Below are 20675 nucleotides of genomic sequence, written 5' to 3'. Positions count from 1 at the left end.
ATCCTTTCATTGTCATGTTCCAGCACTGTTTAACTAGGTAACCTAAAGATTATTTATCTAAGGGATGTACCTGTGTCTGACTTGGCTCTGTGTTGCTAATGAAGGGCTCAGGCACTGTGAAGTTACATATCAGCCTGGAGATTTCTGTTCAGGGAAAAAAAAGATTACCCCAAAGGATACAGTTTTATTGCCCTGCAGGACTACCACCAGTTTCAACTTTAACTTAGCAAACTTATAGAATGACTTCTTAAGTCAACTACAAATACATCATTTATCCAAGTGTTCTTTGAACAAGCTTTACACTGGCCTCCTGGATTCATGTATGGTTTGAATAAAGCTTTGACAGATACTACTTTTATATTGTATGAGATGTTAATTTTATATTGCATGATTTAATTGTTTGAAAATCAGACATTGAAACAAGAGTCCTTCAAACCTACATCTTATTCCTTGGTATCCTCCTCATTATGAAAACTCAGAGTTACAAGTAAGCTTGCAGAAATAATGTGGTAGAAGGGACCTGGGGGAATCTATTTCACTCCTGATGTTTAAAAGGCAAAGTTCCTTGAAGCAAGTGAGAATGTGTTGAGGCCCAACAGGCAACATTTAATATCAGAAATGGGCGGCCAAAATGTGCTGGGAAAACTACCCTATAAAACCATGAAATCCATTGCTGTTTGGAAACACGAACAGGAACTGCTGTCCAAAATGTTCAGTGCATTCCTAGAAAGTCACGCCCTGGTTGGGGGGTGGGGGGGGGGGGGGGGCGGCTGGCGCGGCAATCTGTGTCCTGAAAGTATTTGGAGCAGATGGTGAAAGATATACATGTGTATCCAAAAAAAGCCCACTGATCCTCCAGAGAGAGGCCACTGTCCCCATGACCGCTCCAGATGGAGTTTCCTGGGGGATCTCATTGGAGAAGAGGGAAAGTGATCAGAGCAGAACCCTCAGGAGGGCTTCATGGGGTGGGGGTGGGGGTGCCACATGAGAAACTCAGGCCAGGTCCCAGTCCCACCCCTGCTGTGGATGAATAACCAACCCCTGGCACTTCAGCCTCCCTGGGCCTCAGTTCCCCCATCTGTGAAAGGAGGGGGTATAGACTAGACAAATGTAAAGCCTTTACTCTTCAATACTGTAGCCACCAGCCACATGAGGCTATGGAGCCCTGGAAATACCACTAGTCTGAATCGAGACGTGCTCAGTGTAAAATACACACTGGATGTCAAAGGCGTGGTACAAAAAAAAAAGTAAAATATCCAATTAATGTTTTTATATTGATTACATGTTGACATGACAAATGTTTTAGATATACTAAGTTAAATAAAACATATTATTAAAATCAATTTCACTCATTTGTTTTTTTAAATGTGGCTACTAGAACATTTAAAATGACATCTGCAGTTCACTTTGTATTTCTATGGGACAGCACAGCTCTAAGGCCTCTCCAGGTATAAGCATCTAGGAAAAAAGACACACCAAATACTCATGTCAGGTATACTTTGTGATATTATCACGAAGAACTAGTAATATGTCAATTGCTCGGACCAAATCTCTTTCGTGGTAGAGATTAGTCCTTTCCTGGTCAGAGCCGGGTGCATGGTGCATCACGGATGCCTGCTGTGTCACATGACGTTTGTCCACTGTCCAGGGGGCACCTTGGGAGATCAGAGCTCGCATCTATGGCTTTTAAGCACCCACAGATCCATGTTGCGATCTGATCAATGAAATTACTGACTAAAACGTGATTTTGGTCCCATCCATTATTTTTTAAGCCCTGCCATCTCCGTCCACTGTTACACGACAGTGACTTCCTGTCCCAGGCTGTGCATTCAGACACATGACTTTCCACACAAAGAAGTGTCTGAAAACTCAAATGCGGGGAACCCCTGAGGCCCGAGATGGACACTTTTGCCAGTTCTGGATGACTGAAAATCTGCCTGCAAGTGTTTGAAAACCGAATAACTTTTTAAATGCTGAGGAGAGACCCATAGTTAAGGGAAGTCACTTGGGGTGAAGTGAACCACCACCCCCAGTTTATCTATTTAGTAGAGTCAGAGTTTAGCAATTAGGTTTCTTCAAAGCCAGTCGCACCTCTATTCTTTATGGTGCCAAAGAGCAATTCTGTGGCTTCTCTGAACTATCATCACAGGCTTTCCATCACTGAAAGATGCACAGCATGCACCTGTTATCCAGACCATGCAAAATGACCAAAAGTGGATTTCTCAAAGGAGCCGTTGCTGCTGAGCTGGGCCCTCAAACACTCCAGATGGTTTGTGAGTCTAGCATCAGGGCACCTCCCTACCGTACGGGGCTTGGAGGCACAGGAGAGCAGGGTCCCTAGGGTCAAACACATTTTCTTCCAGGTCAGTTAAGACCAACTGCTCCCCTGCCCGAGGGGGAAAGGAAGGCGAGGAATCAGTCACCCAGCCAACAGGGAACCCTACCACCATGCGGGCCGGTGAGGGCAGGAGGCAGTCCTGGAAGGAAGTAGAACTGCTCAGGGGTCAATCACGGTGGTCCTCTTCCAGCATCGTTCTCTGCTCTAAGGGGATCCCTCTTGGGGTAAGGGACGTGGCAACAAAAGACAGGATGAATCCCTCATGGCAGGGCTCGAGCTGTGAATTGAGGTTGACGTCCTGGCACTACACCAGGGCCACAGCTAGGCCTACATGATATTTCTACCACCAGGCAGACACCCACTCAGCCCACGTGAGCTCCTCAGTCAATGGATAAAGGGGATGGACACCAGCCTGGAAGGGCAGCTGGGAGCCTGGGGAGGGGAGAAGGGTGGGGAACAGGAGGGTCACAGCAGGGTTGGACCACAGGAGCAGACTGGTAAGGGCACAGGGGCAGGACCGGTGGAGGAAGAGCTGGGAGGAGGTGGAAGCATGTCTGAAAGTCCTTGAATGTCAAGGTGAAGAGTACAGACCTGGTCCTGGGCACAACACGGAGCCAGATCCGCAAGTAGGCAACTCGATGGATAGAATTTTGGGGGAAGAAACAACCAAGCAACCAACCAACCAACTGACTGCGTTCAGAGGTGGTGCAGGTGGATTTTGGACATTATCTGCAGTGCTCACAAAGGAGAGAACAAGACCCTAAGTGGGAGGTGGATGTAGGGAAGGGAAGGAGAGGGTGGATCTCGAAGACTTGAGGGGATCTGTCAGCACTGGGTGCCTTGATGGGGTGGGGGAGGGGTGGCTTGGGGAAGCTAGGGAATCCGGGAAAAGGAGGGTTCCAAGACAATGCGGAGCTTGGACCACCAGCCAGAACCACCTAGAACTCTTCCAGCACAGATGATGTCTTTCTTACACAGTCTCTTTCACACAACACAGCTTTGCAATCTGACAGCTATCGGTGTCCACATCTATGATTATGTGCAGATAACTTTGCTGCCTTGACTCGGGCACCACCTGCCACTCCCTATGTGTTTTCACAGAAACCTTGCAGGGCAGGAAGGTACTATGCTCACAGGTGGCTGAGGAACATTAGCCATGATGCCAGGAAGGGCTGTGGACCATGTGGTTGTCCAGCACAGGGTTTCTGTGGCCAGGCTTCCAGAATGAGATTCCACGAGCACCATAAGCCTGGGGCGTTCTCAGTTACCCCAGAATGCTCAGACCATCTGCATCACCCAGGACCCTTGCATCCTGCAACTCATCTGAGTCATTTCCAGGAGCCAGGACAGTTGCAAAGCCACAAATCAAGGCTCGCTGCTTGTGGTTAGCAACTCTGGCTTAAAAGCACAAACTGGATGGGGAAGATGATGCTGAAAAAAAGGTCGGGTGATTGCCTTTCAATGATCCATGCTTTGCACAAAATCATGTGAGCTCTAATGACCAAAAAAGGGATACTGAGCATGTGGAATTCAGCTGTGAGGCAGGAACGTAACCACGAATTCCCGCACCTTATGAAGTGGTCCAACCCGGATGACAGGCATTGCTGGTGTTGTGGAAGGCAGCCCTGCAGGGGCCCAAGAGAGTCACTCTCAGTCCCTAGATTCAACCTCAGCTCTAGATCAGAGGTCACTTCCTGGGAAAGACTGTGCTGGGACCCCATGTCAGGTTATCTGTCCTCAGAGTCCCTTATACTTCTCTCACGAAGCACTGGTTTCTCTTCTGGTGATTATTATGGGTTTAATATAATATTTGATGAATATCCTTCTTTGGTACCAGACTGAAAGCTCCATGAAGTCAGGGACGGCTTCTGGCTTTGCTCTCCCTGGTGCCTGGGACAGAGCCTGGCTCATCACAGGTGCTCAATCAATGTGAGTCAAGGACTTCCCTGGTGGTGCAGTGGTTAAGAATCTGCCAGCCAATGCAGGGGATACAGGTTCGATCCCTGGTCCGGGAAGATCCCACATGCCGAGGAGCAACTAAGCCCATGTGCCACACCTACTGAGCCTGAGTGCCACAACTACTGAAGCCCGAGTGCCTAGAGCCTGTGCGCTGCAACAAGAGAAGCCACCGCAATGAGAAGCCCATGCACTGCAACGAAAAGCAGCCCCCACTCGCCGCAACAAGAGAAAGCCCATGCGCAGCAAGGAAGACCCAACGCAGCCAAAAAAATTTTTTAAATAAATAAAATAAAATAAAAATAAAACAAGAGGAGTAAAAGAAGAGACGGTGGGTCCCGGGCTGTGTGGAGGAACAGCAGTTGAGCGCTACCCTGGCATTTTTTACAACAAACCCCCAAGGAGTCAGTATTAAATGTCTAGAGGGCAGCTGACTTCATTCTTGCAGATAACTGCATGGCTAAATAATGCAATAATTAATAATAACTAACAATATTACTTATCTAATCTAATAATAATAAATGATATTATTCTTCCACGTAACTAATTATGAGATAGCCATAGTAAAGAATAGCAATGTGTGTAAAGAACAGAGGAGAGAAAGAAGTATAAGGTAACTGTATCATTGACTTGGAGCCGCTAACAAATAAGTGAAACAATTTAAGCTCTGCAGAAAAGAAAAAAAGACAACACCAAGTTATACAGTACCCGCCACTTTTCACATTTTTCTCAAGGGCATTTGACTCAGGAGAGAAGTAGACGTGCCTTCAGTGGGTTCAGGCAGCCTCTCACCTCTTGTCTGACGGATTCTTTCATAAGACATGGCCCAGGAGTTGAAGTTAACTCCTTCACCTGTTATTCAACTACAAAATTAAAAATTAAAAAAAAAAGATTTTTCCCATGACTGCAGGAAAAACTGGCTACGTTGGATGTAACAGTAGGTAGTATTGGGTCCAACAAATTCTTCAGGAAATTTCAAAGGCAATTTGACTCTACTCCATTTTCTCCTTTTGCTTGGACTTTAAAATGTAACGACTAGGTAAGATGCAGCCCCACTGAACTTTCTGAGCACAAGGTGGTGATTACAGAGGAGCCAATATTTAGGCTGATGTAGGTGGTGCCTTGTGGAAGGGGGGTCTGGGTTCACCCCATCCACCAGGATGAAACGAACATCAAAACATCTCAGCATAAGACAGAATCTAGGGGGCTTGCTAGGTGGCGCAATGGTTAAGAATCCGCCTGTCAATGCAAGGGACATAGGTTCGATCCCTGCTCCAGGAAGATCCCACATGCCAAGGAGCAACTAAGCCCGTGTGCCACAAAATGACAACGACAACAAAAAGACAGAATCTAGGAACCAGAGAAGAATCAAGAGCCTGGTCCATGGGAGGCTCGAGGGGCCCTTCTTGTGCCTCCAATGGTGGATGTTACACAGGTTTAATTCAAATCGAGTAAACAGGCTGCAAACTAAGATGGCTACATCCACAAAGCTTAACTCTTAGGACTGAGAATCGAGACCATCTGTGTCAACACAACCTAACTATTTCTTCCAGGAAGTTCTTGTAAACCAATAAATAACTCTGCTGTTCACAGCAGGAAATTCCTACAAAACAATCTGTCCTGGCACACAGTTTGCTCACCTGGGAAAACAGTTTGCTGATCAATGGTTTACTCGCCAAGGTGCCCTTTAAGACCCTCACCTTGCTGCAGCCACCCATCCTGGACTATATGACGTCACAATTTTTGCTGAAACCCAGGCAACTCTCTGCCTTGAAAAGCACAGCTTAAAGGGTTGGGGCCTGGACCTCTAAACCCTATGAAGATGCCTTCCGACCTTAGACACCAATAGGCCTGTGCCCTGGCCACGTCCTCCCTGACAGCAGTCGCTTGAATGAACTTGGCTTTGCTTTATCAACAGGCTCTTCTGATGGATTTTTTGGAGCCCAAAACTGACACAATAAATCAGATTTGGCCTCTTGCAAACAGGAAGCATATAAATGTGAGTTAATCTACACTTATAACCCAGGGTGGGATAATGAGTATACATGGTCAGTTTTCCTCAACAAGAAGGACGGGTCTATTTCATTCCTCCTTTGAGGAACAGACTTGGTGTTTGAACACCTGCCTATAATAGATTTCAAATGCACATTTTACCTCCACTTCCAGCCTCTTTTATGAGATTCTGTATTTTCCAAATTTTCTACAATGAATTTGCATTCTTTTGGGAGTGAGTGAGAGGACGCAAAGCAAACACCATAAGAAGAAAATTCCCAACTGTACATTAGAGATGATCGTCAGGTCTTAATTGAAAACACACACACACAGAGTATATAAAATACGCTCATCTCATTAAGCTAGCAAGGTCTCCCACAGACATCAACAGGCATGTAGAAAAGTGGTCCAGTATTAATCTTGCTGCCTTGGTTCCCTTATAAGAGGCCTCTGGGGTGTTTGATAAAATACACCAGGAAAAACATTCAGTCAGTCTAGGGTAAGGCCCAGGGATCTGTGTGTAGTTCTCTTTTCTTAATGAGCATTTAAGTGATTCACAGAATCAAGCCAAGTGTAAAGCACAGGAGTCTACAACTAGTTACCCAAATGCCGAGTCCAGCTTCCATCAAAAATATCCAGGTGAAAAAGGACTAGATCAGCAACTGATAAAGAAAGATTGCCTCCACTGTCTCAGACAGGTGGCATCTCCCCGTGCCTGGGTCCTGAGCCTGTCTGGAAGCACCGACTCACAAAAGCCCCAACCTCCTATAAAATCCGGGAACAGCTCGCAGCTGGGTTCAGGCAGCCTCCCCAGCCAAAGCTGGCTCAGGGAGCAGGCGTCCTCCCTCAGCAGCCCTGCAGCTCCCCATGCAGCCCTGCAGCTCCCCGAGCAGCCGGCACAGGGAGCAAGATGCCCGTCAGTAACCCCCATCAAGGCTTCCTTTTACCTTAAAGAAACTTCCTCGCTTGTCCAGACCGCGGGCGCCCATGGTCCAAGCTGACATCTCCCCCCCGCGAGGCTCTACTGCATGCCTGGGACTCCTGAAGGTAGAGACATTTGTAATGGTTAGTCCAGCCTGTAGGAAATTCCTTTCTAAGCCACAGAACACTCACAACAACAGTCCTGCCAAGATCTTTTTCCATCAACAACAGAGTGCCATTTTATTTCCCACCGAAGCCCTTCCATCTCCTCTGAGGCTGATTTCCTGCCGCAGGCAGCACAGTTCCTAGACTCGGCCCCACCTCGTGGTCCCCCTCCCGCTTCTCCAGCTGACGCCGCAACTCCCCGGGACTGCGGAAAGAATAATGATTGCTCTGTGCGTTTGCTCGACCTCACGCTCAAGTCCTAAAGCGACAATGTTAGATGCCACCGTCATCTGCTCCAAAGCTCATAGACTTAATGCGGCTGATGGCAGAAAACCAGCGGAAGAGTGAGGGCCTGCATGTCCCAGGAAATCCTGCAGGAGTGGGATGAGGTCATTATGAGCTCGGCTAGCCCTCTCCCCCAGGCAAGGTCAACACAAGGGCACTGGGAATAAATCCCTCTATTTTCTCCTAAGAAATCAAAGATTGGGATGAAATCCTGTGTCCCTGTTTGCAGAGATCAGTTTGTGTAAGAAACAGCATGTAAACAGCTCCAGGATTACTCGGGGAAGAGGCGGGTGGGCTTTGGAGCGTGGAGGGGAATTTAAGGGCATGACATGATTCTGAATCATAACTGTGGCTATTTGAGCTTGGAATTCCCCTCACTGGAGGATCAAAACCCAATCATCTTTCCTCCTGGCTGCGATGCCTTCCATGTTCACTTGTAAATAAAACACACACACACACACACACACACACACACACACACCCCCCCAGGCAGTTGGCCCTGTCTCAGCCAGTGTGCATCAAGAATGCCTGGGGGAGCGTCCCCAAACCATCCTCCGGGACCAGAAGCATTTATAAAACTGCCCTCCTGCTCATAGAACTTGCATAAGATGTAGCTGGTCCTAACCATGACCAGCCCGGTGGAAGGATGATAAAGGAAACATTAAATGAAAACATGTCTGGGGACCTTAAAAGGGGTTCAGCAGCGGGGGTGGCCAGGAAGGCACCAAAGCCACAGTAGCTGCTGCGAGTTTGCCGAGGCTCTTTCATCATTAGCTGGGGGACAGGGAAGCCGCAGTACCCAAGGGACATTTCAAGTGTAAAAGCATGATGACTTTGCAGAGAACTGCATGGGTTAGGAAGCAAGGATCTTTGGAGAGTGGCTCCTTTCCACCCCAAGATCAGCACCTTCCTTCACATCCGCACTGGGCTGCGATGACCCGTGGAATTCCATCCCGGAAAATGAGACTGCAGCGCACACCCACACCTCCTTCTGGAGCCATCGCCTAGGTCAGTCTTTTCTCCATGGCTCGATCCCTTTAAAGGTTCAGAGGTGTCTTCCCTGTGATTCTTCCCACTTGCAATCCCGCTGGGATGAAGGTCAACCTTCCATAAGCCTCCTGAGAAGACTGGTGAGCTTCCCACTGCGATTCTGCTGACTCTCAGATTCACCTTCTCGGCCTCAGCCACCGAACGAACGGAGCCCCAGCTCCAAGCTCTCTGAGGTTCATTGCTTATTAGCAAAGTCCAGGGATTGGAGCGATTCCAGAAGGAAAACACGGTGCTGTCTTCAGAACAAGGAGCAGAACCACAACCACATTGTAACCTTGGGGAGCAAATGATTAACTGTTTGAACCCAGAATAAAACACATGAATAAAAGAGTACACTTCTTGAATCCAAGCCTAATGCCTGTAATTCTTTTTTTTCCAGACGCTTTCTCGGCAAGGAATTTGACATTGCACAGCAGTGAAGGAACGGCTCAGGGAGAGCCAAGACTTCATTCCTCATCCAGACCTAAGTCCCTTTGTTCTGTTCAGAAGTTTTCCGTATACAAACCCTTTCCGATGAGCTAGGACAGGCAGGGAATTTTGCCTGTAACGATGGAGCACTCTGGATTCTGTGAGTTTACTAGTTTAATTAGCTGCCTGAAAAATGCATGCGAACACTTCCACCTCAAGTGGTCCTCAAGGAAACATCAGTTTGGATTCCGTGGGGGGCCGGCAGATCCAACATATTTCTTCCAGAGGATGCAGGTTGCATCCCTGCTTCTTTGAAAGGCTGCTCCATGATGGAGATGAGAGCAGGTGACAAAGACAGGCAGCCAAGGGCCACGGCAGGTCCTTCCCACAGAATGCAATCCAAGTGGACAGCACATCACACAATATTCTAATTTTAAAAAATAAAGTTCTTAAGGGCCCCAAAGAAGTTTGGGTTTCAGGTCTTTTCTGTCATAGCAGTAGTTTCCTTCCCAAACCACAGCCTTTAACACCCCAACTCAACACAGACAGAAATTTAATACAATTTAAAAGGAGACTTTCTTTCCATTTGTGGTTCCACCCCTCCCCCCACAAAGGGTCACACCAGTTGTTTCACCCGAAAACCACCCCGGTAATAGGCTGGACCAAGAAACAGAGAAGGTACCGTAGTTGGAGAAGCTGTAAAATTCCTCCAGACTTATACGGTGGAAGCTTGCTCCTTTCCTGGTTTGCCTGAACGGTGGAGCGGATTCTCGAAAAAGGAGCCGAACGCACCCAGTGGATCTTTCCAGATGCTAGCTAAAAGCTAGCAAAAAAAAAAAAAAAAAAAAAAAAAAAAGAGAGAGAGAGAAAAGCCCTAATGGGACTAAAGGACACTGCAAACACTTTGGAGCTGCCAAGCCTTTTCAATAACAGCACCAAAGGAATGTAAACGAAGCTGGTCGCTGCGGTCCGGCTAAAGGACAAAGGCAGGAAGTGAATATTCCTGACTCCCCCTCCCAAACTGGGCTCAGCCACTTTGGAGGAAGCCTCACGGTGGCTTCCAGGTGGCCCCAAGAGCGGGTGTTAAGGTGAAGTCCGTCTTGGGATTTGAGCATCCAGGACGCACTGAGTCATCCGGCAGGGCTCTAGGCTGCGTGGACCGCAGCCGAGCAGGACCGCTCCCGCCGGCCTTCCAGCCCGTTCCACTGGGAGCGCTGGGGCCCCGCCACCTGGCCCTGGGCTGTGGGCTGGCTGATGGGGCTGCAACACCCAGCGCCCGGCTTCCAGTTCACTGAGCCACAGAGCTAAGTCACTGGCAAAATACCAGCTGTTGCTCAAAATTTCAGCTTGCCAAATCTGGGCAAGATAGGCTACGTCCGAGATAGACCTCCTTCTCCTCCCTGCCCCCCTGGATTTATTTCGTCAGCCTATACCACTCGCCTCAGGTCATAAGTGCAAACCCACCAAGCAGCAGCAGTAACACTGACACCAGCCACAACGACTCCCAAGTCTGATTTAAAAGAGACTCAGCTTATTCAAGTCCACAGGGGTTTTCATCACCTGCTGCAGTGAAAGTCGGCCACAGAAGATTTCTAATCACTCTGTTCCTCCGTCTACTTTCCAGCTGTTGAATGAAGCGACGCAAAGTGGACTTCAGTTCTTGGTAAACAAGATCTCATTAGTATAATCATTTTACAGCCAAACTGACTGAAGTAAAAGAAAGTGACTCACCCCAGGGGACCTGTGAGGTCGAGGCCAGTCCTGAGACAGGCATGTCACCTTTTCGCCTGCTTCCTTGAGTGGCTCCGAGGACGGCAGGTCCTCCCTCTTTCGAGTGCTTTTCTTCTTTACTAAGAGGTAAAAGCCAGTGGGGCGGTTCTGTGTCTGGATCCAGGCAAGGTCTCTGAGTATTTCCATAATTATCTTTGCATAACCACGGATTTTACAAGTTGGATAGAAAATCTCTATTGCAGCCTCTGGCTTGACGATTCAAGTTATGTAAATTTTGAATTTGTTCTTTGAGCATCTTGTATCACTGCCCAGCACCAATTTTCTTTCAGTCATTAAACTTTTTAAAGCGTTTTTAAGATCATAAACATTTTTCATTGAAAAGAGAAACTGATTTCTGTAAAGTAAGAAACCAGAAGCAAAGAACTGTATTCCCAGGCCCCTGCCTCGATAACTGCTTTTAAACAGAATTAGAAACAATGCTCTTTGTCTTGATTTTCACAAGAGTAACCAAGGATAATAAAATAATTTTTCTTCTTTTTTTCGGGAAGGTGATCACGGGTGAAACTGTGCATTTCTGCCACTCATAGGATTGGCCTGTAACTAATTCCAGGGAAAGTCCATCCATCCCTTTCGTCCTTGGAAAATGAGTGTCTCAGAGAGACGCTGCAGAAGCTTTGCTGGCGCCCACAAAACCTAGGCGTGGACACCTCCACCGAGGGCAACGAATGTGCCCTGTATGCAGGTAGGCAGCTCTCCTGTTAGAGTTCCTCCTTCCCTTGGATGGGAAATTGGCCCTCTCACCTCCCACCCGATGCCCTCATTTTACCCCCCAGGCCCTCCAAGCATTAGCCTCCTGCCTCCTTCTCCCTGTCCCAGCTGGGTGACAGCTTCTCAGGCCTCGGGGCTGCCTCACTCTGCCTGCCTGGAACAGGGCCGAGAAGGGAGGGGGGTGACCCTCAAGGTCATTCTCCGAAGTACGTGTCTTTTAACCTCCTCGCTTGAAAAGTGTCACGTAGTCAGTGGTCACACCCGGCACACGTGTGCAGTGACCACACGTACAATGAGGAAGCCCCATAAGCCACATCGGCCCTGAACCTGAAGGACACCACGGAGGGAAGCCACACCCTCCAGGGCTCCCCCAGGTTTACTGTCAATGTGTGAGCAACCTGAGTTTAGAGCTTTCCTTCCCAAAGCTCTCTGGCCATGATGGTAAAATGGTTTACGCTGGTGGTTAATTTTAATTGGAGGTTTATAACCTGGCAGCTCTTAGATGGAGTCTACACTGCAGATTACAATAAATGAAATAACACACTTTTAAAAGATTTGAATAAACTGTCTCCAGAGGCCCTGAGTCAAGAATTCATGTCTGAGTCACTTACTAGAGGTGCCTGCAGGACGCACTGGCTGGGGAGAGGGGATGGGACGCTGGGGAGGAAGGGCAGCCAGTACGAAGTGTACAACAAGCAAGCAGCCAGCGTGGGCGCCTGGGGTGGGAACCCTGAGAGCCGGTGTAGACCACGCCTCAGGTAGTCCCAACTGAGGGCCCCGGGAGCTGGAGTATTTGTCCGACTCCCCCAAGGAGTGGTTGAGAGCTGCCCCCGGGGGGCCTTGGGTCACCAGCACCTCCAACATACCCCTGGTGCAGGTAGAGCGGACTCTCAGGGCCAAAGAGAGCCCTCAGGCAAAGCTGGCAGCTGGAAATCAGGCCAGTATGCATGGAAAAGCCAAGCTCACAAGGGATACGCGAAGGGCTTAACAGGGTCTGCTACACCTGGCGACTCAAAAAACTCAGGACATCTTGCCTAAAATGTGGATCTTCTCCATCATAGCCAGCTGTCATCCCTGCATGGCCACAGCTGGCTGGCTCAGAGCCTTCTCTCTGGCTGGGATGTGAACTCCTCCAGTTCAGCAGTGTCCACGGGTCTGCTCTCGGCACCTAGACGTCCTGCCTGACCCACCACATCCCTCGTAGAGCACCTGCCCTGCCCAAGTCCTGCCCAATGTGCAAGGGGGGTGATTGCACCCCCCTATCCGGTCCGCTCAGCTGACTGGCTGACCCAGCGATGTCATATGACCCAGGCTTGTAATTACTGGCTGTTCTCAGATGAGGGAGACTCTTCTGAGTTGACAGTCACGGCATAGGGAAAGCTGGATTATGAGCCACATGTCAGCTTAGTTGATGAGGAGCAGATAAGCTGAGTGAGCAGACATCAGAAGCCTTCGGACCACGGCAGGCGGGGGAGGGGAGGGTCCTGAGTCTTGGCCTCAGGCTGATGGCTTTATACTTCCCACCAGGTCTGGCAGGCCCAGGGTCCAGGGTATCTTGTATCCTGACAATAAGGGTCCCCTCCTCTTGAGCAGGTGGATAGATGTGTATTCCCTTCCATCAAATATGCTCTGACCAGAAGAGCTTCAGAAAGATGACTGTGAGTTCTCTGAAGCAAGGAGAACTTCCAGCTGTTATCATCACCTTATCAAATGCTTAATTCAAAGATTTTGGGGGAAACCCTCCTACACTGTTGGTAGGAATGTAAACTGGTGCAGCCATTATGGAGAACAGTGTGGAGGTTCCTTATAAAACTAAAAATAGAGCTACCATATAATCCAGCAATCCCACTCTTGGGTACATATCTGGAAAAGACGAAAACGCTAATTCGAAAAGATACATGCACCCCAATGTTCCTAGCAGCACTATTTACAACAGCCAAGATATGGAAACAACCTAAATTTCCATCGATAGGTGAAAGGATACAGAAGACATGGTATTATATACAACGGAATACTACTTGGCCATAAAAAAGAATGAAATAATGCCATTTGCAGCAACATGGATGGACCTAGAGATTATCACACTAAGTGAAGTAAACCAGACAAAGGCAAATACCATATGGTATCACTTATATGTAAAATCTAAAATATGACATAATGAACTTATTTACGAAACAGAAATGAACCCACAGACATAGAAAATAAATTTATGGTTACCAAAGAGAGGGAGGGGTAAATTCATTCACAAATTATCTGTGGATTAACAGATACACACTACTATATATAAAACAGATAACCGACAGGACCTTCTGTAGAGCACAGGGAACTATAATTCAGTATCTTGTAATGACCTGTAATGGAAAAGAATTTGAAGAAGAATGTAACTGAATCAGTTTGCTGTGCACCTGAAACTAACACAACATTGTAAATCAACTATACTTCAATTAAAAAAACAAAGATCTTGGAATAAAACACACATTGGTAAAGAAAACGCTCCATCAAACCAGAAAAGAACTCGCAAACATCACCTTTGGTGGGGATTTCCTGGATGAATACAAGAGAGGGAGGGAGGCCTTTGGACCATCCAAGGGAAGATGCTTCGATTGGGGGGTGAGGAGGACAAGCCTCTTCGATCACCATCCCAAAGGTGCATGGGGGCTGCGCTGCCTGTGTTTACCTCTTCTCTTTAAAAAAAGTTAAGTTTCTGACTTGAATGAAGTGGAATTGACTCAGCTTCTCTCGTAAGAGTTGTGGACTGTTGTAAAGATGTTTGTACCTTATTTTAATCTGGTCTCTGTGTCTTCAAGGAACTTTTAACTCAATGCTTAATAAACACAAATATTCTCATTGGAATTATACCAATATCGACTATTTTCATGGAGAAAATATTTTCTGGAGCAAACTCCATTAAGCCATCTTAATTCCTTGGTCAGTTTCTTACACAGTGCAGATAACTGTTTAAAACTTTCTTCTGCCCTATTTTAATTTTGTACCTTCTTTTCTCATATAAGAAATTAAAGCTATTGAATATTCTGTTTTATTCTGAAAGCTTTACAATTTCAGCTCTAATGCACAGATCTATGATCCATCTCAAATTAAGTTTTGTGTGTGTGGTAAGGTATGGGTTTTAAATTCCTTATTTTTCCATTTAATTTTCAATTTATGGAAACTAGTTTTTAGGGATGAATTCTGTTCCTTATAAACTTTATATCAGAGCTATGACTGATCAAACAGGATTCTGTCTTCATGAAATGCTACTGAGTAAAGTTCCTGCCCTGTAAGGTGGTTGTGGTCATTTTCCTTATTTCTGTGAAGTTCCAATTTTCCTGGGTTAAATTTTGAATATATATGTTGCCAGATTATTTGATGCTTCTGTGAAATTTTAATCAATAACAAATATGACTGTGCAGTTTTAGCTGTTGTCAGGTTTTCTTCTACCAGCATAAAATATTTCTCAGACCGAGTATTTTTAACTTTGAAAAATAGAATTCATCAGGTTTGGATCCATCGCAAACCATGTTCAGTGCCGCTTTACCTATTTAATTATGAATTGGCTACATTATTGGATAGTCTGTATTTCTTAGAAAATCAGTAAGAAAAGTGGAAGCGACTCTCCACGGGGCCTCTGAGAGTACTCAAGGAATACCCCAGCAATGGGCTATTATAATTTCAAACTCAATACCCTTCATTCTTTTAACATTTTTTGGTTTGTTTAGTAACAACCTATGTCATTAGCTGACGAAAGAGTAAAAAGAACGTACATCAAGTCTAAATGGGCTACAGAAAAATGTCCTCTTTTAGCATATCTCGTGTTGTGTTCTTACTGAAAGGACATGACATGAAATGAAATAAAATAAAATAGTCCCAGGTTAAAATGTCATGATAACCACCTCTATGAAGGAACAAAAAAGGGACATGATCCCTATGTAATAAACTAGGGTGTATAGAGCCTGGAGTTTCATGGACTAATTTGCTTCTTTCCCCTTCATTTTGATCCTGCACATGTTGGCGTCTTTCCAAACCTTCCATTTCATCATTAGAATATGTATCCTCCGCTCCAATCAGTGATATGCTGGAAAATGTTTAACAACTGGCTTTCTGGGGAATAAAAGCTCCAAGTTCTAGCGTTTGCCTGCTTCAAAGTGTAAGTACTTCCACCGTGGCCAATTTCAAGCTACCATGGTGACATCAGTGGGCTTGCAGATTTCATGAAAATTTAACAATCAGCTCTAGTGAGCAGAGGGAACTAACTCCAGCTCTCACTGCATCCACTTCACCATTCTCCACCACAAGGTCTCTGAAGAGGTTGCTTTTATCTGATTCTTCATACATGGAGGTCATACAGGATAGCAAAAGTAAGAAACGAGATCTCCAGACTGAAACCAGTGCTTTATCCGTGAAACCACACTATGTGTCCCTAGTAAGACATGAAATATTTCCGGCTTTCATCTTCACCAAGTTAAATGGTACCATCAGGAACACTGAAGGGAGCCATGTGCTCAGTCTGTTATTTTAGATTTAGAAGGGTCCACATCTTTAGAGGCTGAAGAAGAGAAGAGAAGAGTTTCCTTTAGCCGACCAGACACTGGGGACCCACCTGCCTTCTTCAGGGTAGTCTCTCTATTATGTTACACAGTGCTGGCACACATGTGCTCAATAAATGTTTGTTGGAAAAGTAAGTGCAAGAGATTTTGCAGACACGTCGTTGAGGCTTGAAAGGAAGAGTTTTTAAGGAATGGCTTCATCCAAACATAAGATGATAGGAAGAACACAGTTTCAGGAATGACAAGGCAAGTTCAAATGCCAGGAACATGCATTCCATGCTGTCAACCCACACAGCATGCTGGAGAAAACGTTCTTTTTACCACCTTGAAACACAAGGACGTTGGCGTATGGAGGTTACGTGCTCTCTCTGTGGCTGTATTTTTTTCCTGCGGAGTCTGTGATCTGGAAGCCTCTCCTCTCTCTGTAACATACAGACCCACTGTTCTCTCCACATCCTCAGCCACCCATGTTTCTCAGCTCTTTCATTTCTGCACAAATCAGAATCCTCAAGAGGTCTCCAGGTGAAGCAGCACAGCTTCACGTAAGACCACAAAACAGAAATCCACAGAGAAGACGCCAAATTCCCAACGAAACATAACCGGCTGAGCAAGTGGGCGTCCCTGTGGGTGTGCGCATGCGCCTGCATCGTGCTCCGGAGATTAGACCCTTACCATCCCCATCCTTGCTCTTAGGAAGTGGGCTGGAGAACAGCTGAGCCTCCTCTGGAGATACCCTCCTTCTAAGCCTGCAGATTCCATGTGGGATGCTGAGCAGAAGCACACCGTCCAACACCAAAGTAAGGAAAAATCACGATACCTTCTGTGCAGAGTTTAAGTGCCCTATTAACATGTATCAATACTGTCTCACAGCCAGAATCCATGTTATCAAGGGAGGTGCATATAGAAATAAACAGTTCCGCTCCAAAATAGGTTAATGTTTTCTGTGTCTGCAAGAGTCATGGAAACCCACAGAGCTCCGTAAGGTCCTCAGTGATGTCTGCTGCCATCACCAAAAACGTAATTTTTTGGTGCCTCTGAAGCTCAGGCATATTTAAAAGTCTCTCTCTCAGCTGGCCAAGGGCATGGGCACCTTTTTCCGGGAGAGACAAGCACAGACGATTGATGACTGGGACATTTTACAAATCTAGTCTCATATTACTCGATTTGCCACAGGCTGCAACTACCAAATAGTTTCCACAGGCTCTGCAGGCTCTCTTTGAAGCTCAGGGGTTTCATCTCAATGGTCTATCCCCTCCTATCCTCTTGGGCAGGTGTCTCACCCATGCTGAGGGCACAGAGGCCAGACAGGCAGCCCAGTTAGTGTGGAGGCCAAGGGGGTGGGGAGGCGGCTGGATCACCCTTTTCCACCCGGAGTATTTGCGGGTGAGGACACACTTGCGTCTGAGCAGAGAGCTTTGGGTCATAATGACAGCCTTGGGGGCAGAGTTCTGGGGAAAAAAAAAAAAATCAAAGGCAATGGGATCAAATGGACCCACAGACAGATGGTCTGAGTGGACAGTGCAGTCAGTGTGCCATTGACCTTGTCTGGGCTCTCACGCCTCCAAGGGGATGCTGGGTGGATGCCAGTATTTTCAGGGCAAGAGGACAAATGGAGACTCTGATACTTTATGTCTGAATTTTTTAAAGTTATACCTTACGACAACCAGACAAAGTATTAACTGAAATGTGTTCTCCTCTCCTACCACGACAAATGGAAATTATAAGGACTTGGAAAGCCCGGCTACAATTTAAAATGTTCAGACTCTTCAGTGTTCTGTGTTGACCACGGGGACGTGGGCCATTCTGAACCTACTCTCTGGCTTGTCATCCTTCTTTTCTGTGGAACAGCTCGGTGGACACCCCAGCCTTCCTGTCCAAGCCCTGTCTGTCTCGCCTTCCCTCCCAAACCCTGCGGCCTGCGGAAATGTACTAACTACATCTCCAGAAGCAGAGCCGGCCCTCGGGCGGAGGGACGTGGGGGGAGCCTGCGCAGGCCGTGCGAGCGGGTGTGGGGCGTGGGGTCAGAGATTCTGAGGGCCGTGTATCTGGAGCAAGAGGCAGCAGGGGAGGCAGGCTCTTGGTCAGCGCAGCCTCTGACCTCGTAGACGTCTCCCTCCATGAGGAGGGGTGAGGTTAGAGCGGGGCTAAGGGCAGGCTGGGTCATGCCAGGGCCCACAAAGGGATGGACACGGGTTCCACTACTGCTTCGGGGCTTCTGCCACCCTCACCCGACCTTTGTTTGCAGAAGCGTGGGGCTCAGTCTCAAGTGGCCTGAGTTATACCCTTGTGGCACCTGGAGAAAACAGACAGGCGTGGATTCAGACAGCCCTAAGGCCTCCCAATCTCTCTCGAGCTTTTAATTCCAGTTTACAAGGTCATGTTCCTCCTTCAAAGCAGCCCAGCTATTGCGCTTCTCCTCTGCCTTCTCTCCTCCCCAGGGTATTCTGAAATACTCTAGCCCCTTCACTAGGGGTCTACCACTCTGGACTCCTCTCCCAATTCTGTCTTCATCCTAAACCATCTGCCTTTGTCCTGCCACCATCCTCACCGTCAAGGTCCAAACACTGCCAGTAAGCACTGACAAATACCTTGGTCCTGTGTCTCAGATCAAGGCCCCATAAGCACACCTGCTTTGAAGCTGGGGCTAGTCTATGATCCATTACAATCAGCTTCTATTGACCTCGAGCCATTGCAGATAATAGTACACTGAATAACATGCCTGAGAACCCACCCTGAGCTGGTTATCTTGGTAAAACAAGGCCTCCCTCTCTTTGGGTGGCTGTAACAGGTCCCCAACAAAGGGGAAGATTAGAGGTGAATGCTTTTATCTTCCTGAAGACCTTAGCCTCTTGCTTTTCTCCAGAAGGCTGAAAGTGTTTTCGTCAAAGCCAGGAAGATATTTTATGTCTGCTTCAACGCAGGGCCAAACCATCCTTCTCACAGTTCCCTTTGGCCTAACCCAGATCTGGGGGCGGGTCTGGCTATAAGCGAGCTATTGTCCCAGTACTGTCAGGACAGTGATCCAACTGGTGTGTGGTATTTTGATTCACAGAGGGATTTTACCCATACAGCCTCATCTTACCTGCCTGGTACGGCATCACAGGCTCCTCCATCTACAAACACGAGGCTCCCCTAGAGCCGGAAGCTTCTATCTTAACCAAAGCTTCTTCAAAGACCCTGTTCTCAGCGCTCGAGTACTTCCTTTCCCATCCTGCTCCCTGTTTTTGATTATTTTGTATCCCTCCATGATTTCACTGAGGTGTACAAAGAGAGTGGACAGAAGTCAAATCATCCTGCTCGTGCATGATTTCTGGATTGTAGCTCTTTGTTTTGTCTGCCTCCAATTTAGGGGAAAAAAAAAACCAAAGCAAGACCAAACCAAAAAGTGTTGGTGGGGTCCTCTTCCTCCTCCCCCCCCCACCTCTTTTTCTGAACCCAGAAAGATCTGTCTACAAAAAAAGTACAAAAAGAAGCACTCCTTTTTGGTTTTGGTCTCTGAAATGCTGACTTTCCGCTCAGCATTCCTTTCCCCTGAAGTCCGCGCTCCCCTCTCTTAACGGCAACACCAGGCTTGAATCCCGGCTTCACGCTGCCCATCCATCACCCCCAGTCCTTTGGGGTCTCTTGTCCAAACCTCTGTCATCTTCCTTCCCACTCCCCACATCCACGCAGGCCCTGGACCATGGCATCCTTAATGGTTGCAGCATCTCACCGCCGTCTGCGGTTCCACTGCCTGTGTCTGCTACCCTCCATCCTGCGGGTCCACCCCAAGGGAATGGCCCTTTGCAGCATCCCGCTCCCCACTGCTGATGCTGGGTGTAGCCCCGTTGGCAGGAATCTAATGTCCACGTTCCCTGGATGAGTATTCAGGGCCCCCTTTCAATCTGTTTCCAGCCCAATGTTGCAACCTCAAAGGTGTTGTGTATGCCGACCGGCCCTGCCCCTCCAGAATGGAGCTCCTACAAGAGTGGAGATGGGGAACATTCCTGACTGGCACCCCCATCCTCGTGGTGTTTTTACACCTGACATTTGCATGCCGTCACTTCTGGCCACACCACAAACCTGGACCAGTGAGTTGGCACAGCCTAAGCTGACAGCCGGGGGCAGGTGAGATTCTGAAGGCACGTGACGCCTGGTGCAACAGGGATGCCCTCGGATCTGGCTCCTGGACCACCCAGCTGCGGCGGCTCCCACGTGCTGTCCTGCCCTGTCTTCTGGGGTCCCCGTGAGATCTGGATCCAGTCACTGCAGGGGGCTGGCTTGACAGCACACCCCTTCCCCTTTCCTTCCTCACTTCGCGTCTCTCGGCCAGATGACAGGCTCAGGGCTCACGCAGAGATGTTGGCCGGGGCCAGGGTCACTGCCTAAACCTCACCCCTCTCTCCTTGCTTGGCCTCCTTGTGACAAGTAACCAAAGGTTCTCTTTGCTGTGAATCCCCACTGCAGCCACAGGAGATCTGAACCTCGGTTTTCTCTAACTAGTTCTAATGAGAATCAATCCTAACCCTGCCTGCACT

At 47.7% G+C, this 20675-nt stretch overlaps 1 protein-coding gene across 5 annotated transcripts in view; it reads right to left on the bottom strand.

Annotated features, from left to right (window-relative positions):
• RIN2 (Ras and Rab interactor 2) overlaps positions 1 to 20675 on the bottom strand; it is a 215060-nt gene that overhangs the window by 91088 nt on the left and 103297 nt on the right. For 2 of the 5 annotated variants that reach the window (XM_057701283.1, XM_057701287.1), the window contains one exon: positions 7234 to 7327. In XM_057701283.1, coding sequence (XP_057557266.1) covers positions 7234 to 7290 — 57 coding nt within the window. In that variant the 5' untranslated portion in view covers positions 7291 to 7327. Of the gene's footprint in view, positions 1 to 7233; positions 7328 to 9797; positions 10304 to 10675; positions 10740 to 10846; positions 10959 to 20675 lie in introns of those variants that run through there. The other 3 variants (XM_057701285.1, XM_057701288.1, XM_057701286.1) reach the window with 3 other exon arrangements.

The sequence above is a fragment of the Hippopotamus amphibius genome, chromosome 12, assembly GCF_030028045.1.
Source record: "Hippopotamus amphibius kiboko isolate mHipAmp2 chromosome 12, mHipAmp2.hap2, whole genome shotgun sequence".
In the NCBI taxonomy this organism is placed as follows: domain Eukaryota; kingdom Metazoa; phylum Chordata; class Mammalia; order Artiodactyla; family Hippopotamidae; genus Hippopotamus; species Hippopotamus amphibius.
The sequence above is the reverse complement of the archived record's forward strand: the minus strand, read 5'-3'. Positions and strand labels throughout refer to the sequence as shown.